The sequence below is a fragment of the Talpa occidentalis genome, unplaced genomic scaffold (assembly GCF_014898055.3).
Source record: "Talpa occidentalis isolate TD23 unplaced genomic scaffold, MPIMG_talOcc4v2.1 talOcc4.13, whole genome shotgun sequence".
Lineage (NCBI taxonomy): Eukaryota > Metazoa > Chordata > Mammalia > Eulipotyphla > Talpidae > Talpa > Talpa occidentalis.
The window spans coordinates 45168762-45195294 of record NW_023601322.1 but is presented as its reverse complement, the minus strand read 5'-3'; the positions used below and the strand labels follow the sequence as shown (position 1 = coordinate 45195294).

General features: G+C 40.7%; 1 protein-coding gene across 1 annotated transcript in view; it reads left to right on the top strand.

Annotated features, from left to right (window-relative positions):
* AKAIN1 (A-kinase anchor inhibitor 1) overlaps positions 1-26308 on the top strand; it is a 39863-nt gene extending 13555 nt beyond the window's left edge. The window contains exon 2 of the mRNA XM_054693962.1: positions 26099-26308. Coding sequence (XP_054549937.1) covers positions 26099-26292 — 194 coding nt within the window. The 3' untranslated portion in view covers positions 26293-26308. The remainder of the gene's footprint in view (positions 1-26098) is intronic.
* Positions 26309-26533: the final 225 nt, after the last annotated feature.

The window sequence follows — 26533 nt, the reverse complement described above, 5'->3', positions numbered from 1 at the left end:
TTACTTCATGGCACAACATCAGCACTCCATGTAAAGCCCATGTATTTTATTCTTTTTCGTTCTATCATCCTCTCTCCTCAGTGCCATTTCTCTTAATTTCACTTCTCCAACCATATACATCAACTGTAATATATCTAGTATGTATGTCTCAATTCAAAAAATTTTACCATTCTTTCTCTATCTGGAATTGTAGATTTAAATAATATTAAAAAACATTTATCCAGTTTTCTCAGTACTTCCCTCTGCTCATTTAAACTGCCATCTTTACCAAATTGAAGGTACCAGAATTTTTCTTCTTTTCCACTTACCAATCTGGATATTTTGGTGCTAGGACTGCAATGCTTTAATTATTATACAACTTAAAAAATCTTTAAGTATGCAAGAGTGAAAAATCACATGAAGGGTCATTAAAGCATCATTTAATTATTCTCTTCTATATTAATATGATAGGAAGGAGCACTACTCTTTAATAATGAGAATATCTATATATGTTAGTATAGGAAATTACTAGTCACAGTCACCTAAGATAGTCAAACATGTTACATTTTTCAAATAGTGAAAGCATGCAAGAGGTGACTTAAGAGCAGAAATATTTATAAAAACAGAGTTGGAAATATTTCAACAGGATATTTTGTTGGGTTCATCTTTCTATCTTTTCTTTTTAAGACTTATTTATTTATGAATATAAGAACTGAGGTAGAGGCCAGAGGTGGGGGTGAGAGGATTCACCAGAGACAGATTGGGGAACAGAACAGGCAGACTGACTGAAATACACTGCTGAGGGGAGAAGTGGGCGAGTTAGTAGAGGTCTGCTGCGCTATGTGGGTATCTCCCTGGCCGGGGATTGAACTGGTGCTGCAGTGGCTGCGGATAGCTTCATAGTTTGCATCTTAATCCCTTGAGCCACTAGGGAGACCCTCATCTTTCTATCTTAATGAGCCTTATACTGATCCATACTTCCCCAGATAGTTTTCATGCTCTGCAACTTATTTAACTGGCAGATTGGCATAAGCATAAAAGACATGGTATACAACAGAAAAGTGAAACAATGAGTTGAAAACTATTCAATTAATGGACTAGAAAAATAAAATTAATTCAAATCATTGAGGACACTGTTATTTATAAATTTTGTTATCTTTTGACATAATGGAATAAAAATCAGTGCCTTTTAATTCCAACTTTTTTTTTTAATTTTTTTTTTTAAGATTTATTTTTTATTTATTTATACAAGCACTGAGCACAGTCAGAAGCACGGGAGGGTGAGAGAATTCACCAGAGCCAGAGGGGAGAGCAGAGCAGGCAGACTGACGAAATACACTGCTGAGGGGAGCAGCCAGGGATCGAACCGGCACCGCAGAGGCTGTGGGCAGCTTCGCAACCCAGCGCTCAACCGCTGCGCCACCGGGGAGGCCCTTAATTCCAACTTTTTAATATCCATTCAAAAATAATAGTGATATGGCCATTTTCCCCTACACATATCACCACCTGAAATGCATTATTGCACCAACTTATTTTTTTTTTAGATTATTTATTTATTTATTTATACAAGCACTGGGTACAGTCAGAAGCACGGGAGGGTGAGAGAATTCACCAGAGCCAGAGCAGGGAGAAGAGCAGGCAGACTGACGGGGAGCAGTGGGCGGCAGGAGAGGTCTGTGCGCCATGTGGGACCCTCGCAAGGCAGCTGGGGATCGAACCGGTGCTGCAAAGGCTGTGGGCAGCTTCGCAACCCAGGGCTCAACCGCTGCGCCACCGGGGAGGCCCTGCACCAACTTATTTTTATGTTATATGCGAGTGATGTCAATATTGTGAGCTGTCTTTTTGAATACAGGATGACAAAATATAACTATGCATTACTTGTAAGGCAAGTTCTGCAAATATTTTCAGATATGATGAAATTTTGTTAAGCTACTCAGCTTCAACCACTTTTCCCTCATGACCACTAGGAAGGTGTTGAGGAAAACTCACACAAGAGATCTGTATTCCTGGAAGGGACTAAGGCCTCAGGTTCATCCTAGACTGTAGGAATGAGTTTGGTCTTCTCAACTCTATACAAAACAGTTGAGTTAATTGGACTAGGAGTAATGAAGTAGAAATTAGATACATGGCTTTTACTTGCTTTTTCAGGGATAATTGTTTTTTCAGTGAATGAAAATTTCATTTGGTAAAATAAATAAATATTGTCATACATCTGCAACCCTCCAGTGGCTCAAAATTGTATTAATACTACCCCAGATGACAAGCAGTGAATTGTTTACTTCTCTACTTCACTGAATTCCAGCCTTTTAAAGGCAAATGGCTTTGTTTTAAGAGTAGACTCTAATAGAGATGTTTTTCATCCTTTATCATAATCTAATATTAATTAATTTATCCCTCCCCTGGAATAACATGATATCATATAAAATAATTTCCATGTGCATTTTTAATTTAAATATAGTTGGTTTTTCTTCATGCTCTAGATTTTCTACACACAGAATATTTCCTATATATCTGCCTATGATATGTATTCAAATGATCTTTTTTGTTCATTTAATAGAATTACAACCCCTCCTCCTCAGTTTTATAAAAAGACATAATTGTTGTATTATTGGATTTTTAAAATAAACTGGCCAGTACATTATGTGATTCTCGTAAGTATACCAGATGGATCCAAAAGATATTGAGTCATATTGTTCAGCCTCTGAGCACACATATTGATAACATTATCTGCCAGCATTTCTTTTTCACCATTTGCAAATGCTCTATATTGTTCACCTGTTAATGCTTCATGAGATTTGGATGTATCTTCTGTATTTCTTACTTCTTGGAAGCCATTTTAATTTATACTTAGTAACTTTAATCAATTATTGGAATAATTAGTTTGAAGGCTGCCAAAAGACAACATGATTTTAATTTAACACAAAAAGAATTTAAATCATATAGCTGAAAACTTAAACTGAAAACATCAACTTTTCCATAGAAAAGAACTTCTAATTTGAGGGTATTTCTCGCCAATAATATCTTGGCCTTACTACAAAGTAGAATCTTTAATATTTTCCACTTGATTTGTCTTTTTACCTTTCAATGATTCAAAAATTATCATAGAAGCAGTTCCATTTTCCCTAAACAAAAGATTCTGTCTTATATTACCCTCAAACCTTAGTTACTTGGCAAATTTGACTATAATTAGAAAGGAAAACCTGGAATTGGTATCAAATTTCCATAACCTTTGTTGAGACCTGCAGTGATGGTAGATGCTGTTAATAGTCAGAATTTTAAAATTAATGATTAGAAATTTCTTGAAGGCTAATGATCAAATTAGGGTTTCCCAAAGTATAGTGCAGATTTGACAGTTAGCTAATTCTTTTTTTAAAAAGATTTATTTATTTATGCATACAAGAACTGGGGTACAGGCCAGAGGTGTGGGGGGTGAGAAGATTCACCACAGACAGGGAGGGGAACAGAACAGACTGATTGACTGAAATACAGTGCTGAGGGGAGCAGCAAGCGAGTCAGGAGAGGTCTGCTGTGCCATGTGGGTAGCTCCCTGGCCGGGGATTGAACTTGTGTGCGGCGGCTGGGCTGCGGATTGCTTCATAGGTTGCGTCTTAACCCCTAGTGCCACCAGGGAGGCCCCAGTTAGCTAATTCTGTAGATGGGAAAGGCACACACCTTGAACTTCGGGACTTAAATCATCTGCTTGTTTGTCCCCATTAAATAAATAAATTGTAAAGTGGTCCTTTTTTGCACTGATTTCCTTATGTTTGTGGGTGTAGACAGAAGGGCAGTACTAAATACCAGGGTGGCCCCCCTGAAACCTGCATCAAAATTACTTAGTTACAATTATATTTGTAAATTCCTGTGCTGCATCCTCTATAATATTCACTGTAACTATTCATCCTAACTGATTCTTAGGATGCCAGATTTTGAGAACCACAAACCAATCAGAAAAATCAATTATCTACTTGAAGCCTGTCACTTAGATTTGATCTTTCCTGTAACAAATCATCCTTTCTTATTTTTCCCTTTGTTCTCAGCTTCCACACACTGTACCATAATTGGATGAGCCTTTTCCTCTTTACGTCCCTAGTGGTGCTCATTTTAGGTCTTTATAAAGAGAAATTGGTAGAAAATGTGAATTTTGAACTCATAGCAGAATTTGAAAGATGACCATCAGTCTTACTTGCTATAGTTATGATTTTTTATAGTACTTACACATTATACTTTTTATCCTCATATTTATCCTATAAAATATACCATTTCTATTATGTTTTGGAAGATGAGTTAATATAGGTGAGAGGGTTAAGAGGCTTGCTCACTGACCCAGATTTTATCCTAGGTTTACTGTAACTGTCTTAAGAAATAGGAAATGTGGATTCTCTCAATATCCTCAGTGCCTAGCATATTGCCCGGACATAGCAGATGTTCAATAAATGTTTGAGCATCTTCATGTATCATTTCTTTCCTCTGTCAGGCCCAGCCCACCGGGTAAAGACAGAGAGGGAAATCAGGAGAGAGGTTGCCTTGATTACTCTGAATCCTTATACAGGGGACCAGGAGGTGAGATCTACCTGTCCCAGCTCTCAGTTCCTGATTTCTGGGATTCCTTTCTAAGAGATGATGGCTGTAAATAGATCAAGTGGGACAATGAGACCATGAAACGACATAATTTGTTATTTTATTCTGATCTCTAGAATCTTTTAGAGTATGTAGATTCAAGTTTTTATGTATAAATTTTTTTTTACTGGTTGTGAGATCACACTCATCTGGATATTCACTTGCATATCTTTACTTCATTCTCAATTGGTCGCTATTACTCAGGTCTTTACCAGGGCAGCCATGGTGTTATGAGTGAAGTCTGCTCTGGGTGTCTAGTTTGCTTTGTGAGGTTCATTTTTGGTTTCTGTCTACTATCAGTTTTTAAGATTGATTTTATTTATTTATTTATTTATTTATTTATTTATTTATTGAACTAGTGTACAGGCCACAGGTGGGGGTGGTGGTGAGAGGATTCACCAGAGACAGAGTGGGGAGCAGAACAGGCAGATCTACTGAAATACACTGCTGCGGGGGGCAGTGGGAGAGACAGGAGAGGTCTGCCATGCCATGTGGATCAGCTCCCTGGCTGGAGACAGGAGAGCTCTGCCATGCCATGTGGGTCAGCTCCCTGGCTGGGGATGAAAAGCAGGCCATCACTATCACTATCATAGGGGTAGTGCTGGGACTTATTAATTCCTAGGCTGTGAAGGAGGCCCTATTATCACTTTCATGGTTAAAATGATATCAGCCACTGCCACGGTTCTGTCTGAATCTCGCAAATCGGCTTAGTTTTCTAGGTTGGGCTGAGCGGCACAGTTTGTTCTCCCAGTTACTTCTGACGCCTGCCCTTTACCCTGCATTCTAGCACCCGCTCTGGTTAGTGCATTCCACTCAACAGCAACCATGAAATGAAATGTTTTTGCCTTCTTTTTGCTAATGAAATAAATTACGTTTTTTAAAAATTCTATTTCTCATTCATGTTTCCCTTGGTTCCTCTCAAGATGGCTGTCCCCTGCCCCAAATCGCACTCATCTTATTCTCAAAATGCCTAAATGCTCCAATTTTACTTTGAAGTTAAGGATATTGGTCTGAAAATGTGGAGATAGAAATTCTTGTCACAGCACAAGCTTGTCACTTTGGACAAATAATTGCCTTATTTGAACTTTAACATTCTCAAAGAATGAGAAATTGGAATAGATTTTTTTCTGTATTATTTTTGCTCTTCATTTCAGTCTTTTCTATTTTCCTCATTTTTCAAATTGTTCAAGATATTAAGGTTTATAAAGCAGTGCTATTTAAGGCAGAGAAGTTAGTGTAAGCCAAATAGTATAATGGGAAAGAATAACTAAAAGACAGATCTCCACATAAGGTGGTCACTTGACTTTCGATGAATGTGTCCTGGCAAGTTAGTAGGGAAAAGATAGACTTTTTAAAACCAAATTCTGTGGCAATTTACTGTCCAAGTAGAAATCATATCCCTATCTTACAAAAATCACTATGAACAAAAATCAATTCCACAGAGCTTAGAGTCTGATTAAAGTGCAAAATGTAAAAGCAACATTGTAAGGATTTCAGAAGACAATTGTGGAGAACAACCTCATGAGCTCAGGAGTAAGAGTTCAAATCACTAACCATAAATGAAAAAGAAAGTGATAGCTCTGACTACAGTAAAGTGAACAACTTCTGCTTATTAAGAGAATAATAAGTTAATGGGTAAAAAGCCACAAAGAAGATATTTGCTGCAAATATAGTTGACAAAGGGATTGTGTGTAGAATACTTTAAAAAAAAATAAGGAAAATGAAAACAACTTAATAGGAAAATAGTCAAATAATTTAAATGGGCTTCATAAGGGGAAAATCATAATTGTGAAAAGATGCTCTACCTCATTAGTAATCTGGGAAATGCAAATTAAATCTGTGAGATATAGTTGGAAATATTGAAATATGACTCATCTGGATAAACATTTTTCAGTATCAGTGAGCTGGGCATACTTATTTGTTACTCCTTTAAGATCTTGGAATCTATTGCACATGTGTATTAGTAGGCAAGGTCAATATTTGTGGTGGATCATTCATAATAGCTAATAATGGATTCAAACTAAATACTGTTAGTTGAATGGATTAAACATTTTGAATGAATCAAACTAACTAAACTATACCAGTTTCACTGGTATATAGCAGTGAAAATGACCAAATTTAAGGTATAGGCAACACCATAAGTATATATGTTTTATTAAAAATTAAGCATGAGTATAGAATGAGTAAAGGAATGAGTATGAACAAATTCAGTAGATTGTTTACTTTTGGCAGGGAAGAAAGGGTGTGATTGGAGGGGAACACTAGGCCCTGGCAATGTCTACTTATGTGGAGTGATGGTTAAATAAACTAACAAATTGTGGTTGAAGAATTTGTTCCTGAGGAACTTGAGATTTCATTAAAAAATGATAAAGGTTCAGTCTGCCTGTTCTGTTCCCTGTTCTGACTCTGGTGAATTCTCTCACCCTCCTGTGCTTCTGACTGTGCCCAGTGCTTGTATAAAGAAATAAATAAATCTTTTAAAAAAATGATGAATGTAATTATAGGCCATAAATATACTGTGTAAAAATGTGCAAAATATTATTTTCAAAAAATATAGGAAAAAATTACAGCATTTTAAAGTGTATCTCAATGTAAACTTTTGCATCTTTAATTATGATGTGTTTTATAGAATTAATTTCCATTTGCTATAGTTTGCCGGCTAGAAACTTTTTAGGGTGTATCTATGATTATAATTATTATAGATGCAGATAATTTAATTTTATTTTGGAATAACTAATTGTCTCATTAACTAATTTTCCCCCTTCCCTGCCTCCATCTCTCTTTCCCTCCCTTACTTCTTTTCCATATTTGATTTTTGGACCAAATGCTCAGCGCACTTGCTATGCTGACTTGAAAGATTATTGATGTTTTCCCTTCAGTTTACTGAAAAATAACTGACATACATCATGTATATACTTAAGACTTAGAACATAATGGCTTGATTTCATGTGTTATGAAAGAATTACCACAGTAGGTTCAGCTAAAATCCACCTTCTTATATAGAAACAAAAGGAAAAAAAGGAAGAATGTAAGAAAATTTTCTCATTGTGAAGAGAATTTTTAGGATTTACTCTCTACATAGCTTTACTCTCTATATAGCTACAGCCATTTTGTGCACATTGCATCTGTAATATTTATTTATTTATTTAAAACATTTATTTATTTATTTATTTATTTATTTATTTATTTATTTACTTATACAAGCACTGGGTACAGTCAGAAGTGCGGGAGGGTGAGAGAATTCACCAGAGACAGGTGGCAGGAGAGGTCTGCGCGCCATGTGGGACCCTCTCCTGCCGGCGGGGGATGGAACCGGTGCTGCAGAGGCTGTGGGCAGCTTCGCAGCCCAGCGCTCAGCCGCTCCGCCACCAGGGGAGGCCCCTTAATATTTATTTTATAACTGGAGGTTTGTAGCTTTTCACCACCTTTCTCCAATTCCCCATCCCCTATCCTCCACCTCTGTAACCACAAATCTGATTTCTTTTTCTATAAGATTTTTTTTAAGATTCCACACGTGAGATCATGCTATATTTGTCTTATTTATGGCTTGCTTTATTTAACTTAGCATAATGTCTTCAAGACCCATCCATGTTGCAGATGGTAGAATTTCCTCGTTTCACTGTTGTGCCAGAGTGTCAGTATCCATTCATCTACTGATGGACCCTTAGCTTATTTCCATATCTTGGCTGTTCTATATAGTGCTGCAATGAACATGGGAGTACAGATTTCATTTTCTCTTTTCTCCATGTAATGAAGAAATGCATTGATAAAAGTACAAATTTAAATTTTTTTTAAATAAAATTTTACCGACTGACCATTGGTTTACAATACTGTATAAATTTCAGGAATGTAGTGTCACACCTTCATAATGTGCATACCCCACACCACACTCACCCCCAAAGTTCTAGTACTGTTCACACTGTTAAGTTGATTCCTCAACCCATTCCTCCCGCTTACTTTATCGGTCATCTCTGGTAACACTATATTGTTCACAGAGACTAAGAGTTATTTTGATATATTTTTTGGTGTTTGCTTTATTTATATTGCATGTATGAGTGAAACCATCAACTAATTGTTTTTCACTTTGTGGCTTATTCTGCTTAGCTTAATCACCTCACATTCCATCCATTTCATTACAAGGGTAAGATTTGGGTTTTTTTTTTTTTTTGAATACCAGGTTTTTTTTTTTTTTAAAGGAAAGTAGAATGTTTTATTTACTTATTTATCTATTTATTTATTTATTTTTAAGATTTATTTATTTACTTATTTATATAAGCACTGGGTACAGTCAGAAGCGCGGGAGGGTGAGAGAATTCACCAGAGCCAGAGCAGGAAGCAGAGCAGGCAGAAGGACCGAAGTACACTGCTGAGGGGAGCAGCGGGCGGCAGGAGAGGTCTGCGCGCCATGCGGGACCCTACTCTGGTGGCCGGGCAGCAGCTGGGGATGGAACCAGCACTGCAGAGGCTGCGGGCAGCTTCGCAAACCCAGTGCTCAACCGCTGCGCCACTGGGGAGGCCCACAAGGGTAAGATTTTGTTTCATCTTTTTAAATAGCTGAGTGGTGTTGAACATTTTTTCATATGCCTGTTGGCCATTTGCATTTCCTCTTCAGAGAAGTTTCTTTTTAGTTCTTCTGCCCATTTTTTGACTGGATTATTTTCTTTGTTGTTGTTGAGTCTCATCAGCTCTTTGTAGATTTTTGTGATCAGTCCTTTTTCATTAGTGTTGTGTACAAAAATGTTCTCCCAAAAGGAACTCTTCTGCACTGTTGGTGGGAGTGCAAACTGGTCCAACCACTATGGAGAGCTGTGTGGAGATTTCTGGACCTACTAAACATAGAGCTTCCATATGAGCCAGCAATTCCACTCCTAGGAATTTACCCAAAGGACGCAGAAACATCAATTCCAAAGAGCACCTGCACCCCTATGTTTATAGCAGCACTGTTTACAATAGCTAAACTTTGGAAACAATCCAAATGCCCAAAAATAGATGACTGGATCAAGAAGATGTGGTACATATACACCATGGAATATTACTCAGCATTCAAAGATAAACACATGCAATTTGCAGCAACATGGATGGCGCTGGAAGGGATCATGCTCAGCGAAATAAACCAGAAAGAAAAAGAAAAACACCGGATGGTCTCACTCATAGCAGGAATCTAGAAAACTTAAATAAGGGACCAGGAAAAAGAATAACTATAAGAAAGAAAGTATCAAAATCAACAAACAACTATGAAACAGAGACACTCTATGGGGTTTGGGGGATGGGGAAAGGAGGGATTGGGATCAAAATAAGGGGATTGTAATTGTATGGGGAATATAAAAATAAAATTTAAATAAAAAAATTAAATTAAATTAAATTAAAAGGTTAATAAATAAATAAATAAATAAATAGCTGATTGGTATCCCACTGAGTATATAAGCCACAATTTCTCCATCTAGTCATCACTCAATGGACATTTAAGTTGTTTCCATGTCTGGATTATTGTGAATAATGCTGCTATACATATAGGCTTGCGTGTATCTTCTCCAATTTGTGTTTTCATGTTTTTTCAGATAAGTACCTAGGGATGATATTTCTACTTTTATTGTTAGTATTTCTATTTTTTAATGTGCATACCATTTTCTACAGAGGTTTCACAATCACCAGCAGTATAGCAAAGTTCCTTTTTCTTCATAACCTGACCACATTTGTTTGCAGCCTTTTAGATATGGGCCGTTCTCATGGATCTGAGGTGGTATCTCATTATGCTTTGACTTGCAATTCCCTAGTAATGAACGATGTTGAACATTTTGAACATTTTTTTCATGTACCTAATGACTCTGTATGTCTTCTTTGGAGAAAAATGTCTATACAGATATTCTGCTCAATTTTTTTTTTTGTTGTTGTTGTTGCTGTTGAGTTGTATGAGTTATTTATATGTTTTGGATATTAACCCACTGTGGACTTTTTTTTCAAAGATTTATTTATTTATGCATACAAGAACTGGGATGTAAACCAGAGGTGTGGTGGGTGAGAGGATTCACCAGAGAGAGTGGAGAGCAGAACAGACAGCTCTACTGAAATACACTGCTGAGGGGAGCAGTGGGCGGGTCAGCTCTCTGGCCAAGGATGGAACTAGTGTTGCAGTGGCTGGAGAGAGCTTGATAACGCTGTCTTTATCCCCAGTGCCACCAAGGAGACCGCCCTGTGGACTTTTGATGTACAAATATCTTCTCCCATACCTCAGGCTGCCTGTTTCTTTTTTTTTTTTTAAGATTTATTTTATTTTATTATGCATAAATAAATAAATGGGATGTAGGCCAGAGGTGGGGGGGCGGTGAAAGGAGATGATTCACCAGAGACAGAGTGGGGAGTAGAACAGTCAGATCTACTGAAATACACTGCTGAGGGGAGCAGCAGTAGAGGTCTGCTGTGCCATGTGGGTTAGCACCCTGGCTAGAATCTGGGATTGAACTCATGCTGAAGTGGCTGGTGATAGCTTGATAGTGCTGAGACTTTAACCCCTGTGCCACCAGGGAGGCCCCTAGGCTGCCTATTTCTGTGGTGGTTTCCTTTGCTTAACAAAAATTTTTTAATTTGAGGCAGTCACATTTGTTTATTTTACTTTTGTTTACTTTGGCTATGGAGTGAAGTTCCAAAGAATCTGTAAGACAATGTTAGGGAGTACTTAACCTGTTTTCTTATATGTACTTTATTGTTTCAGGTCTTTAATTCATTTCAAGTAATTCATTTTAAGTCTTTAATTCATTTTAAGTTAATTTTGGTGTATGGTGTTAAATAATGATATAATTTCATTTCTCTTTGCATGCAGCTGTCCAATTTCCCCAGCACTATTTGTTGAAATGGATTTCCTTTTTCCACTGGATGGTCTTGGCTGCTTTGTCATAAATTAACTGTGATATATGTGAGGGCTTATATCTAGGCTCCCAATTCTATATCATTGGTCTGTATATCTGTTTTTGTTCCAATACGTTGTTCCACATTGTTTTAATTCTATTGCTTTGTAGTGTTGTTTGAGCATAGCCATTTTTCTTCTTTCTCATATTCTTTGGCAATTCCAGGTCTTACGTGGTTTTGTATAAATTTTAGAATTGTTTGTTTCCTTAAAAAAATCACTGGGATGTTGACAGGTATTGTGCTAATTCAAAATTGCTTTAGGTAAGATAGCCATTTAACCGTGCTTATTCTTCCAATCCATGACATGGAATCAGATATCTTTTTGAGTTAGTATTTTCATTTCCTCTGGATGTATTCCCAGAAGTGAAGTTGGTGAATCATATTGTAGTTTTAATCTTAATTTCTTGAGGAATCTCTGTATTGTTATCCATAGTGGCTGTAACAGTTTACAGTCTCCTCAGCAGTGCCCAAGGGTTTCTTCATATCCTTGCCGACATTTGTACCCCTTGCCTTTTTAATGATAGCCATTCTAATTTTTTTTAATTTTTTTTTTTTTATAAAGAGGCATGTGTTTTTATTTATTTATTCTTTTTTTTGTTGTTGTTGTTTTTGTTTATACACGCACTGGGTACAGTCAGAAGCGCGGGAGGGTGAGAGAATTCACCAGAGCCAGAGCGGGGAGCAGAGCAGGTAGAAGGACCGAAGTGCACTGCTGAGGGGAGCAGCGGGCGGCAGGAGAGGTCTGCGCGCCATGTGGGACCCTCCTCTGGTGGCCGGGGAGCAGCCGGGGATCGAACCGGCGCCTCAGAGGCTGCGGGCAGCTTCGCAACCCAGCGCTCAACCACTGCGCCACCGGGGAGGCCCATGATAGCCATTCTAACAAGCATATGCGACATCTGGATATTTTGAATATTTGACATTTTGGATATTAATGCTTTAGCAAACATGGTTTGAAAATACTTTTAACCTATTAACATAGGTTCACTTTGTTGATGGTTTCCTTCTTTGTGCAGAAGATTTTCAGTTTGTTGTAGTCTGCTTGTTCGTTTTTCATTTTGTTGCTTTTATTTATGTGTCATGTTCAAATATTCATTACCAAGACGTATGTCTTTATTCCTCTATTTTCTTCCATGGGTTTCATACTTTTGGTCTTGCATTTAAGTCTTTAATCCATTTCCAGTTAATTTTTTGTGAGTGATGTAAGATAGGGGTCCAGTTTTATACATTTTTTAAAAAGATTTATTTATTTATGCAAACAAGAACTGGGGTACAGGCCAGATGTGTGGGGGGTGAGAGGATTCACCAGGGACAGAGCGGGGAGCAGAACAAATGGATTGACTGAAGTACACTGCCGACGGGAGCAGTGGGCGAGACAGGAGAGGTCTGCTGCTCCATGTGGGTTGCTCCCTGGTCAGCCAGGGATCACACTTGTGCTGCAGTGGCTGCGGATAGCTTCATAGTGTTTTGCTTAACCCCTTGCACCACCAGGGGGGCCCCCGTTTTATCCTTTTACATGTGACTATTCAGTTACCCAGGAGAGGTTCTCTCTTCAATTCAATTGCATGCTCAGTGGAGAGCTGACTAGAGTTTTTGATTCTGCCAGTTAAAGCTCCCTGAGATACAGGGTAAGATACATGAAATTAGCCTCCTGTGGTTGTAGGGAAAGGATGTCCTGAACAGACTCCACAAATAGGTTTTATGAACCCTACTCTCACCCCAGGCCAAAGAGATCCAAGACACCAAGGACTACAAATCCCATAATGTCATCACCGCAAAGGGAGGATTGCCGGGAACTGAGGGCAGAGTAAAGCAGCCAGGTTTGGTATATAACCAGACGTGTGGGCCTTGGTGGTGTTTGGTTTTGCGCCAGCTTTCAGTGTGGACTGAGGTTCCAGCTCAGCAGAACTGGTAGGATGCATTCATCAGTTTCTCTCTCGCTCTCTTTTTCTCCCTGAGTTATTCCACTCCTCATTTCCCCCTCTTTTGTAAATAAACCCCTTATTAACCTTTTTGTGTGTACCTGCAGTTGAGTCTTATTATAAGCCCCTTTTAGGTGTGGGGGTAAGGACCCACAGTCAGGTAACCCATTGTAACAATATTTCACAGATCTAACCAGTGTTTTCAAAGTCTTAGTTTATTTTCCTTCATTTCTTTTTCTTTCTGAAATATCACTAAGGAAAAAAAAAACATAAAACATCTGATCTTGTTCTTCACTTCCTTTTCTATTTCCAGCCACCTGTTCTCTTTTTCTAATTAACCCCAACACAGTAAAATGAGCCAAGATTCTCATGATTATGTAAAAAGGTATAATAAAAGAAAAACCACACATACTAGAATTTTGCCCAGGTGAAATTTATGGTTGAAGGAGTTTTGTATCTTTTGGCCAATTATAGATGAAGTAATAGTGACTTGTCTTCTTACTTCTTTGCTTCAAGAAACTAAATGATTTTATGTGTATTGTGTAATTTAAATATGAGAAAGCTGAGGCATGTTCAGTTGAACTGAGGATGGCATGGAGAGGGGATTCACACTCAGTGCTTCCAGGACAGTTTTCTCACAGCACTGGCTGTGACCACGGAGCTGTGGAGAGCTTACATGTATGATCACAATCATACATGAGAACATTTTAATCAAAGATGAATTGCATATACTACAGCAGTCCCTATACATGACCTGGGTGTGTAATAAGTGAACCGCCTAGGTTTGCATAAATATATTCTTTTTTTAAAAAGATTTACTTTTATTTATTTATACAAGCACTGGGTACAGTCAGAAGTGCGGGAGGGTGAGAGAATTCACCAGAGCCAGAGCGGGGAACAGAACAGGCAGACTGACGAAATACACTGCTGCTGAGGGGAGCAGTGGGCATGGCAGGAGAGGTCTGTCGCGCCTTGTGGGACCCTTGCTGGCGGCCAGGGATTGAACCGGTGCTGCAGAGGCTGTGGGCAGCTTCGCAGCCTAACGCTCAACCACTGCGCCACCAGGGGAGGCCCAGTATATTCTTTTTTTTTTAAAGATTTATTTATTTATGCATACAAGAACTGGGGTACAGGCCAGAGGTGCAGGGGGTAAGAAGATTCACCAGAGACAGAGTGGAAATAGAACAAGCAGACTGACTGAAATATACGGCTGAGGGGAGCCATGGGCGAGTCAGGAGAGGTCTGCCGCACCATGTGTGTAGCTCCCTGGCTGGGGATCAAACTTGTGCTGCAGTGGCTGTGGATAGTTTCATAGATTGTATCTTAACTTGCACCACCAGGGAGGCCTTGCATAAGTATATTCTAAGATATTCGCATCCTATAGTCTAGGATGAATCCCAGAACGACACATTTCTCAGAATATAAGCCTGCCATTAAGCAGTGCATGACTATGTATACTTAACTATCCAGGGTTCAGGGAATTTTAAACACATGCAGAGGGTTTTTCTGTCAAAAGGTTCCCCAATAAGAACAAAATCCCTGATAGTATCACTGGACCCAACTGAAGGGAGTTTGTTTTTACATGACCTTGGGAAAAGAATTTGAAACCAAATAGAGTTGCGAATCCTTAGGCTTATGGGGACACAAAGGGAAGAGAGAATGGGGAAAACCAGGAAGAAAGAAAATGTAAGACATATTGGTATAAAATTTCAAAAATGGTAATTGACCTAGTTATATGTGGCCTGAAAATTGGAGCACCCTTTCTGATATTCTTACTCCAGTGTGCTTTCTGCGAAGGACTTGTGCTGGTGCCAAAAGAATGTCTCTTCAGCTGTTTCCTCCTATGCTTGAACTCTCTAATTGCAGCAAAGCAGCAAAAACGTGGTACAGGAGGCCAAGAACAGGAAATTAATGGGAGCAGAGAGAGGGCAAGGGGAAGGGGGTGGGGTGGGTAGAGAAAGAAGTGATTGGAAAACGGAAACTAGAAAACCAGGGTCACAATCATTTGTTGACCAATTACTGAATGTTCACTGTGAGTTGGGTCCTGGGGACAGAGTAGAGTTAAGCAGACAGGGGCCTTCAGGAGCTAGTGCTCTAGCGAGGAGAGATGGACAATGAACTGTACTTTGATCAGCAGATGGGATGTGTTAGGTTCCCTCTGACAGCTCCATTCCCATTTTTAAAGAGGAGCTGCATATCGATATAAATTTTTTCTTCTCAGGATTAACGTTAGAATGCTAAATGTATTGTTGCAAGTGGTCTAATGCTCAGTATCAAGGTCTTAAGTTTTAGACAAAGATAGGCCGAAATGCATTAAAATTCAAACTTTTTAATTTTGTTGTTAAACAGACACATAGTACAGCTCACTTTAAGTCACATGTCCAAACACTTTACAAATATTAACTCATTTGATCTTCTTAACCTTATGAGGGAGGTGCTGTTTTTTATTCATTTTATAGGTGAGGAAACTGACTTGCCCAAGTTTCATAGTGTTATGGACTGAATGTTCTTGTTCTTCAAAAATTCATTATGTTAAATCTTAACCCCCCAGGCTGCTAATGTTTGGGGTGGGGCTTTTGAAACTTGATAAGCTCCTGAGGGTGAAATACTGGTGAATTGAGTTAGTGACTTATCAAAGAGACCCCAGAGAACTCTCTAGAGTCTCTGTCACATGAAGACACAATGGGAAGCCTGTCTGCTTATGCCTTGATCTTGGAATTCCAGCCCCTAGAATTATGTGCCCTGAAGTGATAATGAGAGGTGAAGCTTTCCTTCCAGCTGTAGCGGGAGCCAAGGAAGGTTTTGAGCAGGTAAACGACATAATGAATTGTGAAGGTTATTCTGGTTGCTGTCTGGGTCAGGGGAGCAGTGGGAGGGGCAATAGAAGATCCACTATAGTAAGCAATGTTTGATATGGGAAAAAATCCAGGTAACAAGTGAGAGTATATGTTTGTGTTTTCCATTTTGTGCAGAAAAGGAAATAGTCTTTGGGCTTTATGACTAATTACAAAGTTCTTGCTTTTCAGATGAAGCATCAGGGTCTCCCCTGGTGGCGCAGTGGTTGAGCACTGGGCTGCGAGGCTGCCCGCAGCCTCTGCAGCACCGGTTAGTTTCCCGGCCGCCAGCGAGGGTCCCACAAAAAAAAAAAAAAAAAAAAAAAAGAGAAAATGAGGCATCAGCAGGAAGAGGTCCTGGAAAGGAGTCCAACCGAGAGCAAGTGAATGACTCCACACAGTTTTGGGGTGACCATCTTTCACTTTAAAAAGTTGAGAGAACTGCTTCTTTAGCTCATAGCTCTTGCAATTTTTGTCTTACAATATTTTACAGTGCTTAAAACGATGAAAAATCTTACATATCACGTCCTTTTTTAAAAAGATTTATTTATTTATTTATACAAGCACTGGGTACAGCCAGAAGTGCGGGAGGGTGAGAGAATTCACCAGAGCCAGAGCGGGAGCAGAGCAGGCAGAAGGACCGAAGTACACTGCTGAGGGGCGCAGCGGGCGGCAGGAGAGGTCTGCGCGCCATGTGGGACCCTCCTCCAGTGGCCAGGGAGCAGTTGGGGATCGAACCGGTGCTGCAGAGGCTGCGGGCAGCTTCGCAACCCAGCACTCAACCACTGCGCCACCGGGGAGGCCCTATCACGTCCTTTTTGAAGTTAAAAACTTGGCCTGTCTGAGCAAACATCGTATTTGGACACTTAATAAGTGTTTCATAAGTAGTAATTTAGGAGGGTTGAATATGAGGATAGATGGTGGAAGGCTTCTGATTCTACACCCTGCCCTGGCCCCTACCCCTATTCTGTCATTAGGAATTAGTTCACATCTGTCTATGTCCTAAGGGAAACCGATGCCGTATTTGCACCACATACTTTCTGTAGTTGGAATATAGTCTCATAACTCCTGCAACTTTTCAAACACATACGGAAGCTGCGGTGAGTCATCTAAAGCATTACTAAACTCACGGCCTCTCTTTGACATTGTATCATGAGAGATATTTGAAATATTTTGTCATTGCAGAGGAATCGTCTTCAAAAGGCTGGAAGCTGCTCCTTCCTCTGATTAAGCCCCCGGAGATTGGGATGAAACATTACTGTTGAGAGTTTATCTAGTTAGATTCTAGACTTGCGCTCTCTGATGACTTGTCACAGCTAGGGATTTGATTTCTTCTTCAACAGAGAAATCGGGATTTTGAGGATTGTGATGTTCATTTTATTAAGAACATTATGAGAGGTATTTTATTTGTTTTTTAAGGTTTCCTTTAAAATGACTCATAGAGCTAATACCAGTTCTTTCCTCCCTCCATCCCTTCCTTCCTTCCTTCCTACCTGCTTCCCGCCTGCCTTCTTATTTTCCCTCCTTCATGCTCCCTCCCTCCCTCCCTTCCCATGATGGATAGGAAGGGAGAGCATGTGGGTAGCTTTGCCCAGGAACTTGGAATCTTTCATTAAATATTTAAGAGATGTGGCAATTTGGTCAAGTATATTTCATCTGAATGAGGACAGGAAACCTCTGGACTCTCTTTCCAGCCATTTCATAACTCTTGGGAGGATGAATTTATAAATGGCCTTGCAAGAGTTTTTGTTGTCGAAAAGCACCATGAGTATGCTATTATCCTAAGTGTGTTTAGTAAAATAAAACACAGGCCTCCCTGGTGGCGCAAGGGGTTAAGCACCGCACTCTGAAGCAATCTGCAGCCTCTGCAGCATGAGTTCGATCCCAGGCCAGATAGAGAAGAACCCACATGGCACAGCAGACCTCTCCTGACTCGCCCGCTGCTGCCCTTAGCAGTGTATTTTGGTCAATCTGTCCTGTTCCCCACTCTGTCTCTGGTGGATCCTCCCACCCCCCACGTCTCTGGCCTGTACCCCAGCTCTTGTATGCATAAATAAATAAATCTTTAAAATAAAATAAAATAAAACACACCCTTGGCTCATGAGCCCAGGATTTTGTGTACCAACACACACACACACACAAACACACACACAGACTCACACATCCTCTAACACTCTCTCTCTCCCCCTCCCTCCCTCCTTCCCTCTCTGTCACTCTGTCTTTCTCATAAACACACAAGATTTCCTTGAATCCTTGTGGATGGACAGTCCCCTGCCCCCACCGTCAGGTGGCTGCAACTCTAGAAGCTGCCACCAAGGGGCAGCAGAGGCTGCAGTCCGGGAGGGCAGTGTTGGAGCTGGGAGGTGGCTGTTGACCCTGCATGAAGGTTTTCTATTTGGGTCTAGTATTGTCACTTTTAATATACAGGCTCAAATGGTACCTACTTTTAAAAATACCTGACTCCCATATTTTCAGAGTGGCTGTCTGGGCTGTGTGCCCCCAAGAACTTTCCCTTCCTGGAATGTGTCTAGGGTAGGAATGTTACAGGACAGGGAGAGGGACCCCGCGACCTCCCTCTTCAACCAGACCCCGCAAACCTGCCTACTCTAAATGGGTTCTGCCATCCACCGCATCAACACAAAATATATGAGACTTTAATGGGAAGGAACTTTAATACAATTGGGAAACAATACAGGAAAGGCAAAGAATCTAGATTCTAAATCAAGCACCCAAAGTTACGCATCCCCTCATGGGTAAAAGTCCACCCAAGCAGGATTGGCCCAGAGCAAGGCCCCAAAGCCTGCCACAAGTCTAAAGCATCTTCCAGTGGGGACCCATAGAAAAGGGTCAGAAACAACCAGACAAGCCCGGAAGGAAAAGAGCAAAATCAACATCAAGATAAAAGCTGCCATGGTCACCTCCCCACGGGTCTCACCCACATCTGTGTCACCCAGTCCATGACCAAAAGGTAAGCGCAGTTTCTTCACACGTCTCTCGGCTCCATGTGCCTCCTCCAGGTCTCCTTCTGGCTCCATCCTGCTTCCTTCCTTCCTCAGTGTCCTCTGCAGCTTCTTCTCTCCCTGCTCAGCTCTACCTTCCCTTGGGTGGGGCAGGAAACCTGGAACCTCCCCCTTTCCTGGGGACGACCCTGTTACAGGAACACAGGCGTTTGGGCCAACTGAGTTTGTTTGATGGCTCTGGGAAGGGACTGGGATGGATACCGGTGCCACGGGTCACTCTGGAGAAGTGAGCTGATAAAGAGGGTGAGAAACTAGGCAATGTCTGTCACAGAGTGGCTTGACCCCGTCTCCAGTCCGCACCCTGTTCTTTGAGAGGGAAATTGGCTATTTTACCAGTCTTGTGTCAAATTCCAGACAAATTCTTGGTGTCCCCTTTTCTCTGGACAACCTTTTTCCTAAGTCCCACTACTGATGACATAAACTGGGAACTTGGGGAAAGTTTGATTTGTCTTTTGAGGTGAAAAGAGGAAAATCCAGATAAATGCAGCAATTTTTGTAGTGGTTAATACAACTTCTTAGGTCTCTCTGACTTCATAACCCAGACTTGATGGAGTTGTTTGTTTTCCAAATGTTCAGAAAATTTTTTTTTTTTTTTTAATAGAGGCATGTTTTATTTATTTATTTATTTTATTTGTTTGTTTGTTTGTTTTTGTTTATACATGCACTGGGTACAGTCAGAAGCGTGGGAGGGTGAGAGAATTCACCAGAGCCAGAGTGGGGAGCAGAGCAGGCAGAAGGACTGAAGTACACTGCTGAGGGGAGCAGCGGGCGGCAGGAGAGGTCTGCTCGCCATGTGGGACCCTCCTCTGGTGGCCGAGGAGCAGCCGGGGATCGAACCGGCGCCGCAGAGGCCGCGGGCAGCTTCGCAACCCAGTGCTCAACCGCTGCGCCACCGGGGAGGCCCCAAATGTTCAGAAAATTAATGATGATATTTTCCCCCCTACTTCAACGTACTCAAGTGAAAAACCTTTGTCCTCAAGTGAAAAACCTTTTCCATGTGTGTGTTTCTGATGGCAAAACTCACTTAAGAGTGCTTGATTTATCAATTTTTTCTCTTTATGTTGTTTTTTGTGTCCTGTTTAAGAAATATTTGTCTACTCTCAAGATAATAAAATGCTCTTCTATGCATTCCTCTAAAAACTTGATAGTTTTCCTTTTTTTTGAATAGTTTCTTTTTTTTTTTTTAAGATTTATTTATTTATTTATACAAGCTCTGGGTACAGTCAGAAGCGCGGAGGGTGAGAGAATTCACCAGAGCGAGAGCGGGGAGCAGAGCAGGCAGACTGACGAAGTACACTGCTGAGGGTAGCAGTGGGCACCAGGAGAGGAATGCGCACCATGTGGGACCCTTGTCTGCAGCCGGGGATCAAACCTGCGCTTAAGAGGTTGCGGGCAGCTTCGCAGCCCAAAGCTCAACCGCTGCGCCACCAGGGGAGGCCCTTGAGTAGTTTCTTTAGAGAAATTTTAGGTTCACAGCAAAATTGGGGGGAAAGTACAGAGATTTCTCATATATCTCTGGCCCTCACACATGCATGGCCTCCACCATAACTAACACCCCCTACCAGAGTGGTACATTGATGAACAAACATTGACACATCATGATCACACAAAGTCTATAGTTTACTTTTAAAGTTGTAGACTTTACTCGTTCGGAAAAATGGATAACGTGTCCTCCATATCATATATATTTTTACTGTCCTGAAAGTGCTGTGTGTTCCAGAATGTTGTACTTTTCAAATATACAAATATGTGAAATCTCTGCAGAACTGACTTTATGTATAGTGTAAGGTAGTCAGATTTCCTTATTTTCCTGTATGGATGAAGAACTTGTTGGCCCAGCCCAGTTGCTTGAAAATAATCTTTCCCCCACCACTCTGCAGTGTCATGTTTTCATAAATTAAGTGACCTCATAAGTAGAGAGCCTGTTCTGCACTCATTCTATTTTTTCTTTTTGGACTATTCTATTTTGTTGTTCATTGTTTTCCATCTCTGTATCAATCTTATTCTTTCTTAATCACTGCAATTTATAACTGGCAGTGATAGCTGGTAAATTAGGGCCTCCCTTTTGTTCTTGTTTTCCAAAATTGTCTTTGCTTTTCTTGACCAAAATTCTCAAATTTGATTTTTAGATTAAAATTGTCTTTTCCTTTTCAAGTTTTACTGGCATACTTCCCATGGCTTTCCTAAAACACACACATACACACACACACACACACACACACACACACACTGCAACCTAGGGATATGGTGTAAGTTAAATTATCAATATCTTCTAAAGTAATGGAATAGTTCTTCAAGGTAAAAGCTAGTTTTGACACTGTGAGTCAGTAAGTTACATGTCTCTCCTGCCTTCTGAAGCCAGAGAAAGAATTCTGTCTTTTCTCATTGGCCTTTCCAAATTTCAAGGTCTGCTCCAAGTCCTGCATATTCCCACCTCAATGACTAACTCTTGTCAGTCACCTCCAGCTGCCATGTGCAGCACAGATTTGAAGACACACTGTAGCTTTACTCTCAGAAAAAGACCCAAGTGCCTCCCAACCTCCCAGGACCTGCACCATCTGGGTGGCCTACTTTCTGCACATCATCTCCAGGTTGCCCCTCCCACTTTGGGCACCCAGCCACTTCGGCTGCCTTCAGATCCCAGCAGGGCCCTGATCCTACACGGGGACTTCCACTAAGTTTGACCTCCTGCTTCTTCATCTTCCCATGATTGGTAAATGCCTTGTTAACCTGTAAGTCCCCAGTGCAGGCCTCCTTCCCTAACCCCCAGACTAGATCAGCTCCCCTTATTATATGCTGCCTGGCCTCTTCAGTGGCATATGTCACAGCTCAAAATTATAAACTTGTTTGATTACTAGAGCAGCACCTAACTCTTCCATTAGATTCTAAATTCCAATAAGGCAGCACCCACGTGTGTTTTGTTCAACATTTTAATTCTAATACCTACCCTAGCATTTAGATAGTTTCCGTAGTTTTTTTTTTAAAAGATTTATTTATTTATGCATACAAGAGCTTGGGTGGGGGTGGTGAGAGGATTTCCCAGAGACAGAGTGGGGAACAGAGCAGGCAGATTGACCGAAATACACTGCTGAGGGGAGCAGTGGGCTAGTCAGGAGAGGTGTACTGCACCATGTGGGTAGCTCCCTGGCAAGGCTGGGGATCGAACTCGTGTTGCAGAGGCTGTGTACTGCTTCATAGGTTGCGTCTTAACCCCTTGTGCCACCAGAGATGCTCCCGTTTCCATAATTCTTTTGTGAAGGAATGTGTACATGAATGAAACATTTTGGTATAGTGGCCTGTGGTACTCTCCATGGTACCATTCATATAGGTGCTCAGTAGCTATCTGATATGTCTTACCTTGTTGTATTGGGAATTTTGATAAAGAACTCTACATAGCTTATGAGAGTAACTTGCCACATTATAAATTGACATGCCTAGTCATTGCAATTGCAGAAAGAGTCAAGGGTGATTCTTCATGCCCTGTGCTTTATCTTATAGTGGTGGTGGTGGTAATATAAGGGCATCTCTCAAATATGACTGACAAGTGTCGTACACCTGCTAATACCTGTCTTGCCTTCTGCGTTTGAAAACCCTAAAATGCTGCTTCTGATTTGGTAATGTACCAGGAAACCCCATAGCTTGGTGGGGTTAGCAGCGAGCTGGACAATCAGAAGCTGTGCATTTCCATCCCTAGGAAGTCACATAGTTTTAACTTGCTTGAGAGAAAAGTAAGGGAGTCAGGATAGCTTCAGTTGTTGTAGAAAGGAGCAAAGTCTAATAGCTGGTCCTTCATGGAAAATTTCTGTAGTTACAGAGTTATGAAATAGTATATCATTCCATTAATAAAGGGCCCAGAATTAGTTCTTGTTCTCTGTGTTTCATATGCTAGTCATTGATTAATGATAACAGACTTTATAGTCTCAAGTACTCAGAGAGGAAGAGAAAAAAATATGCTGTGGTTTCCATCTGCAGCTCTGTACACTGGAGAGTGTGTGCTGATAGTGGTGGCGGAGCCCTATCCTGTCCTGATCAGGATTTCTATAATGTGTGTATTCATAGTGACCCACTGGGGAGAGAGAGACACAGTTTATAATACAACCTCTTCCACCCTCTCTGGATCAAGGGGAAATAAATAATCGGATTCTGCCTCAAAATGGGAATTTTTCCTAAAATCCATCTCTCTGGAACATAGTAGAGCTAAATGACATTTAGCTTATTGGGGGATGTTCCTATGGTCACTAGAAACATGCTTTTAATGACTATTAATAAGAAATTAAGATTGATAACCATATTGCAGTTGAGTTCCTCAGACACAGCCCACTGGGGCAGGTAAAGGTGGCATGGGGCAGGGGGTGCAGAGCAGAGAGTGGTCTATGGAGGGCTGACCCTAGCCATGGACTGTGTGCCACAGGGAAGCATGAGCATGGGGATGTCTGAGTGTGTGTATGTGTGTGTGTGTGTGTGTGTGTGTGTGTTTTCAAAGCAGGTAATGATTTTAGGAGGAAAGACACTGAGGACAAATACATTAGATGTCAATATATTTATGTTGGGCATTTAGAGTTTAAAGTTTAAAGTTAATTAAATCAGTTCATCATCATTTGTGAAATACCGGAATGATTTTGTAAATGCTAAATAGACTAGAGACATTTGCATCATTTAAAACTAGGCAATTGGCCACCTACAACACGCAGGTGATTCATAATTTCAAATAAAGTTAAAATACACAAGTAAGTGGTGACACTGAGGATTTCTGTGACTGACTCTTTCTTCTGTTGGGTTGTAATGCACTGTAAACACTGTGCTTATATTAAGAGTCTCCACTAAGTTGTTCTCAAATACCCTTTCAAGTGAATGCTGTCGGGGCATCAGTAGGTTATGAAACTGGATGAAGCTAATCTTGTGAATGCCTGCTCTGCCCACATGCTTACCAATGCAAGGGGCCCTGGTGGTTCCTTCCTCCAAACAAGATGAATTCTCAGCTCTTTATTTATGTATTTTTGCATAGAAGAACTGGGGTGTAGGCCAGAGATTGGGGGAGCGTGAGATGATTCACCAGAGGCAGAGTGGGGAGCAGAACAGGCAGAATTTCTGAAATACATTGCTGAGGGGAGCAGTGGAGGAGACAGGAGAGGTCTTCTGCCCCTATGTGGGCTAGTTCCCGAACTCAGGCGGAAGGGGTGATAGCACTGAGACTTAACCCCTAGGCCACCAGGGAGGCCTGAATTCTCAGCTCTTTACCCAATTTCTCTGGTCACAGTTGTTTGGTCCAGAATGAGCCAGGAATACTCAATGACTGGCCTAAGAGGTGGCCTGGCAAGAAAGTGCTTTCTTTTTTCCAAGTGTATGCTAAATCTTTCATGTTTCCTCTCAAGAATTTTGAATGATGATATGCCAAGAGTCAGGCAAGCAGAACCTTAGCTGAAATGCTTTCAGAGAGGAGAGAATGTGTTCAATCATCACGAAACATTTTAAGTCATAAATAAACAGAAATAAGAGTAAGTGTGTGCCTTTCTGGAAGAAAGGGAGGGTTGTTAGTTGGTAGCAGCAGATGGAGTGTTGAGTCTCTCCAATGGCAGAGCATATTCTGGATAATCCAGTTTCAGGAACTATATTGAATCCTTCCACTTTATGAATTGCAATGTGAGGCTCAACTGAATATTTCCATGATGTCTGTCTATGACACACGTATTCCCATAGTAACTGCTTCCTTCTCCATGTAAGTTAAAGGGAAGAGAGTCTCTTTCTTTGATTGCCAAAGAACCCAACACACAAGTGTGTACCTGTGGTTTGCATAAATTTGTTTTGCTTCTATTGTCTGTGAAATGGTCCAGGTAGCTTTCCCCACTCTATTCCTCTTTCTCTCTTCTGGCCAGTCACCACTGTTTCTGCCCCATGGCCTCCACAGCACATATTTATGAACCAGAATAAAGTGGTAATGACGGTGAGGGTTAAACTACCCTTTCCAGTCACCAAAGACTCCCCCAGATACTGCCTTGCACATACTATTTGAATTTGTGATCAATTTATCTTTGTAAAGGATGGCTGAGGGCATGATAGTTTAGCTCAGATGTCAGGCCATGCTAAATTTAAAATAGATTTTCTTTTTTCTTTGTATTGTTGAGGAGTTAGTGCTTAACTCCTTAGAATTAATTTTCTAGATTCTTCCTTTTCCCATCCAAAGACAGAAAAGTAGCTGCATTTACAGGGGCATTTCAGAGTTAACACACCCAGTTTGGCTCTTTCCAGGAGCAAGCATGGAACTTTTGAGCATTTTTTTATTTGTCCACACTCTTACACGGTATGATGGTAGACACAGAGCTCCCTGAACATCAGATTTGACCTAATGAAAGTAAATACTGCCTACTTTCAATTGTGTGGAACAAAATTTAAATATCCTTAATTACTTCTTTTATTAGCATTTGAATCTCCCTGAGTTTTGGTAGTACATATGGGTGCCCAGCTTGCTACTATGTTAACCAACCCCCTGAGGCTGTGTGTGGCCATGTGACTCAGTTTACTCCATTAGAATGCAAATACAGTGAGGCTTGCAGTTTCTGTGGCAATTCTTTAAATGGAAATTGCAGGAGAGGATTGTGAGATGATGAGAATATAATTTAGAATATAATATAATTTAGGGCAAATAAACAAGAGAGTCTGTTGATAAAGTATGAGACAATAGTTGTCAGTGCAATAGAGGGCTCTACACTGGCTGTTCTAGGGCATCTGATAGTCTTACCTCCCCCCCCCCCCCCCGCCCCTTTCCTGCCTTTCTCTTCTATCCTGGTTACTGAAATTAATTTTGTTCATTTCACCTCCCTTTGTCTAGGTGAGCAGCCTAAGAATGAGCCTGAAGAGGTGAAGCTGCAGAACGCCAGTAAGCAGATTGTGCAAAATGCCATCCTGCAAGCCGTGCAGCAAGTCTCCCAGGAGAGTCGACAGAGGAAAGACAGAACAGGAGACCACAGGGGCAGCTTCCAGTTGGGAGTGGGGGAGTTAACCAAGAAGCATGAAAAGAAGTAACACAGTGGATTTGGCTCTTGTCCTTTGCTTGGTTTCCAGCCTTCCTCTTAGTATAGGATGCGTTGCCAATAAAGAAAACCAAAGTGTCATTGGCACCTAGCAGTAGAATGAATTTGCACTAACCCTTGGCTGAGAAGCACTATTTTGAAAAAGTGCATTAGATGATTCTGTTTGTATTAATGCAGTGCCTCTGAAACCTGGCGGGGCCAAATAAGACACTGTCACTGCAACTGTAGTTTTG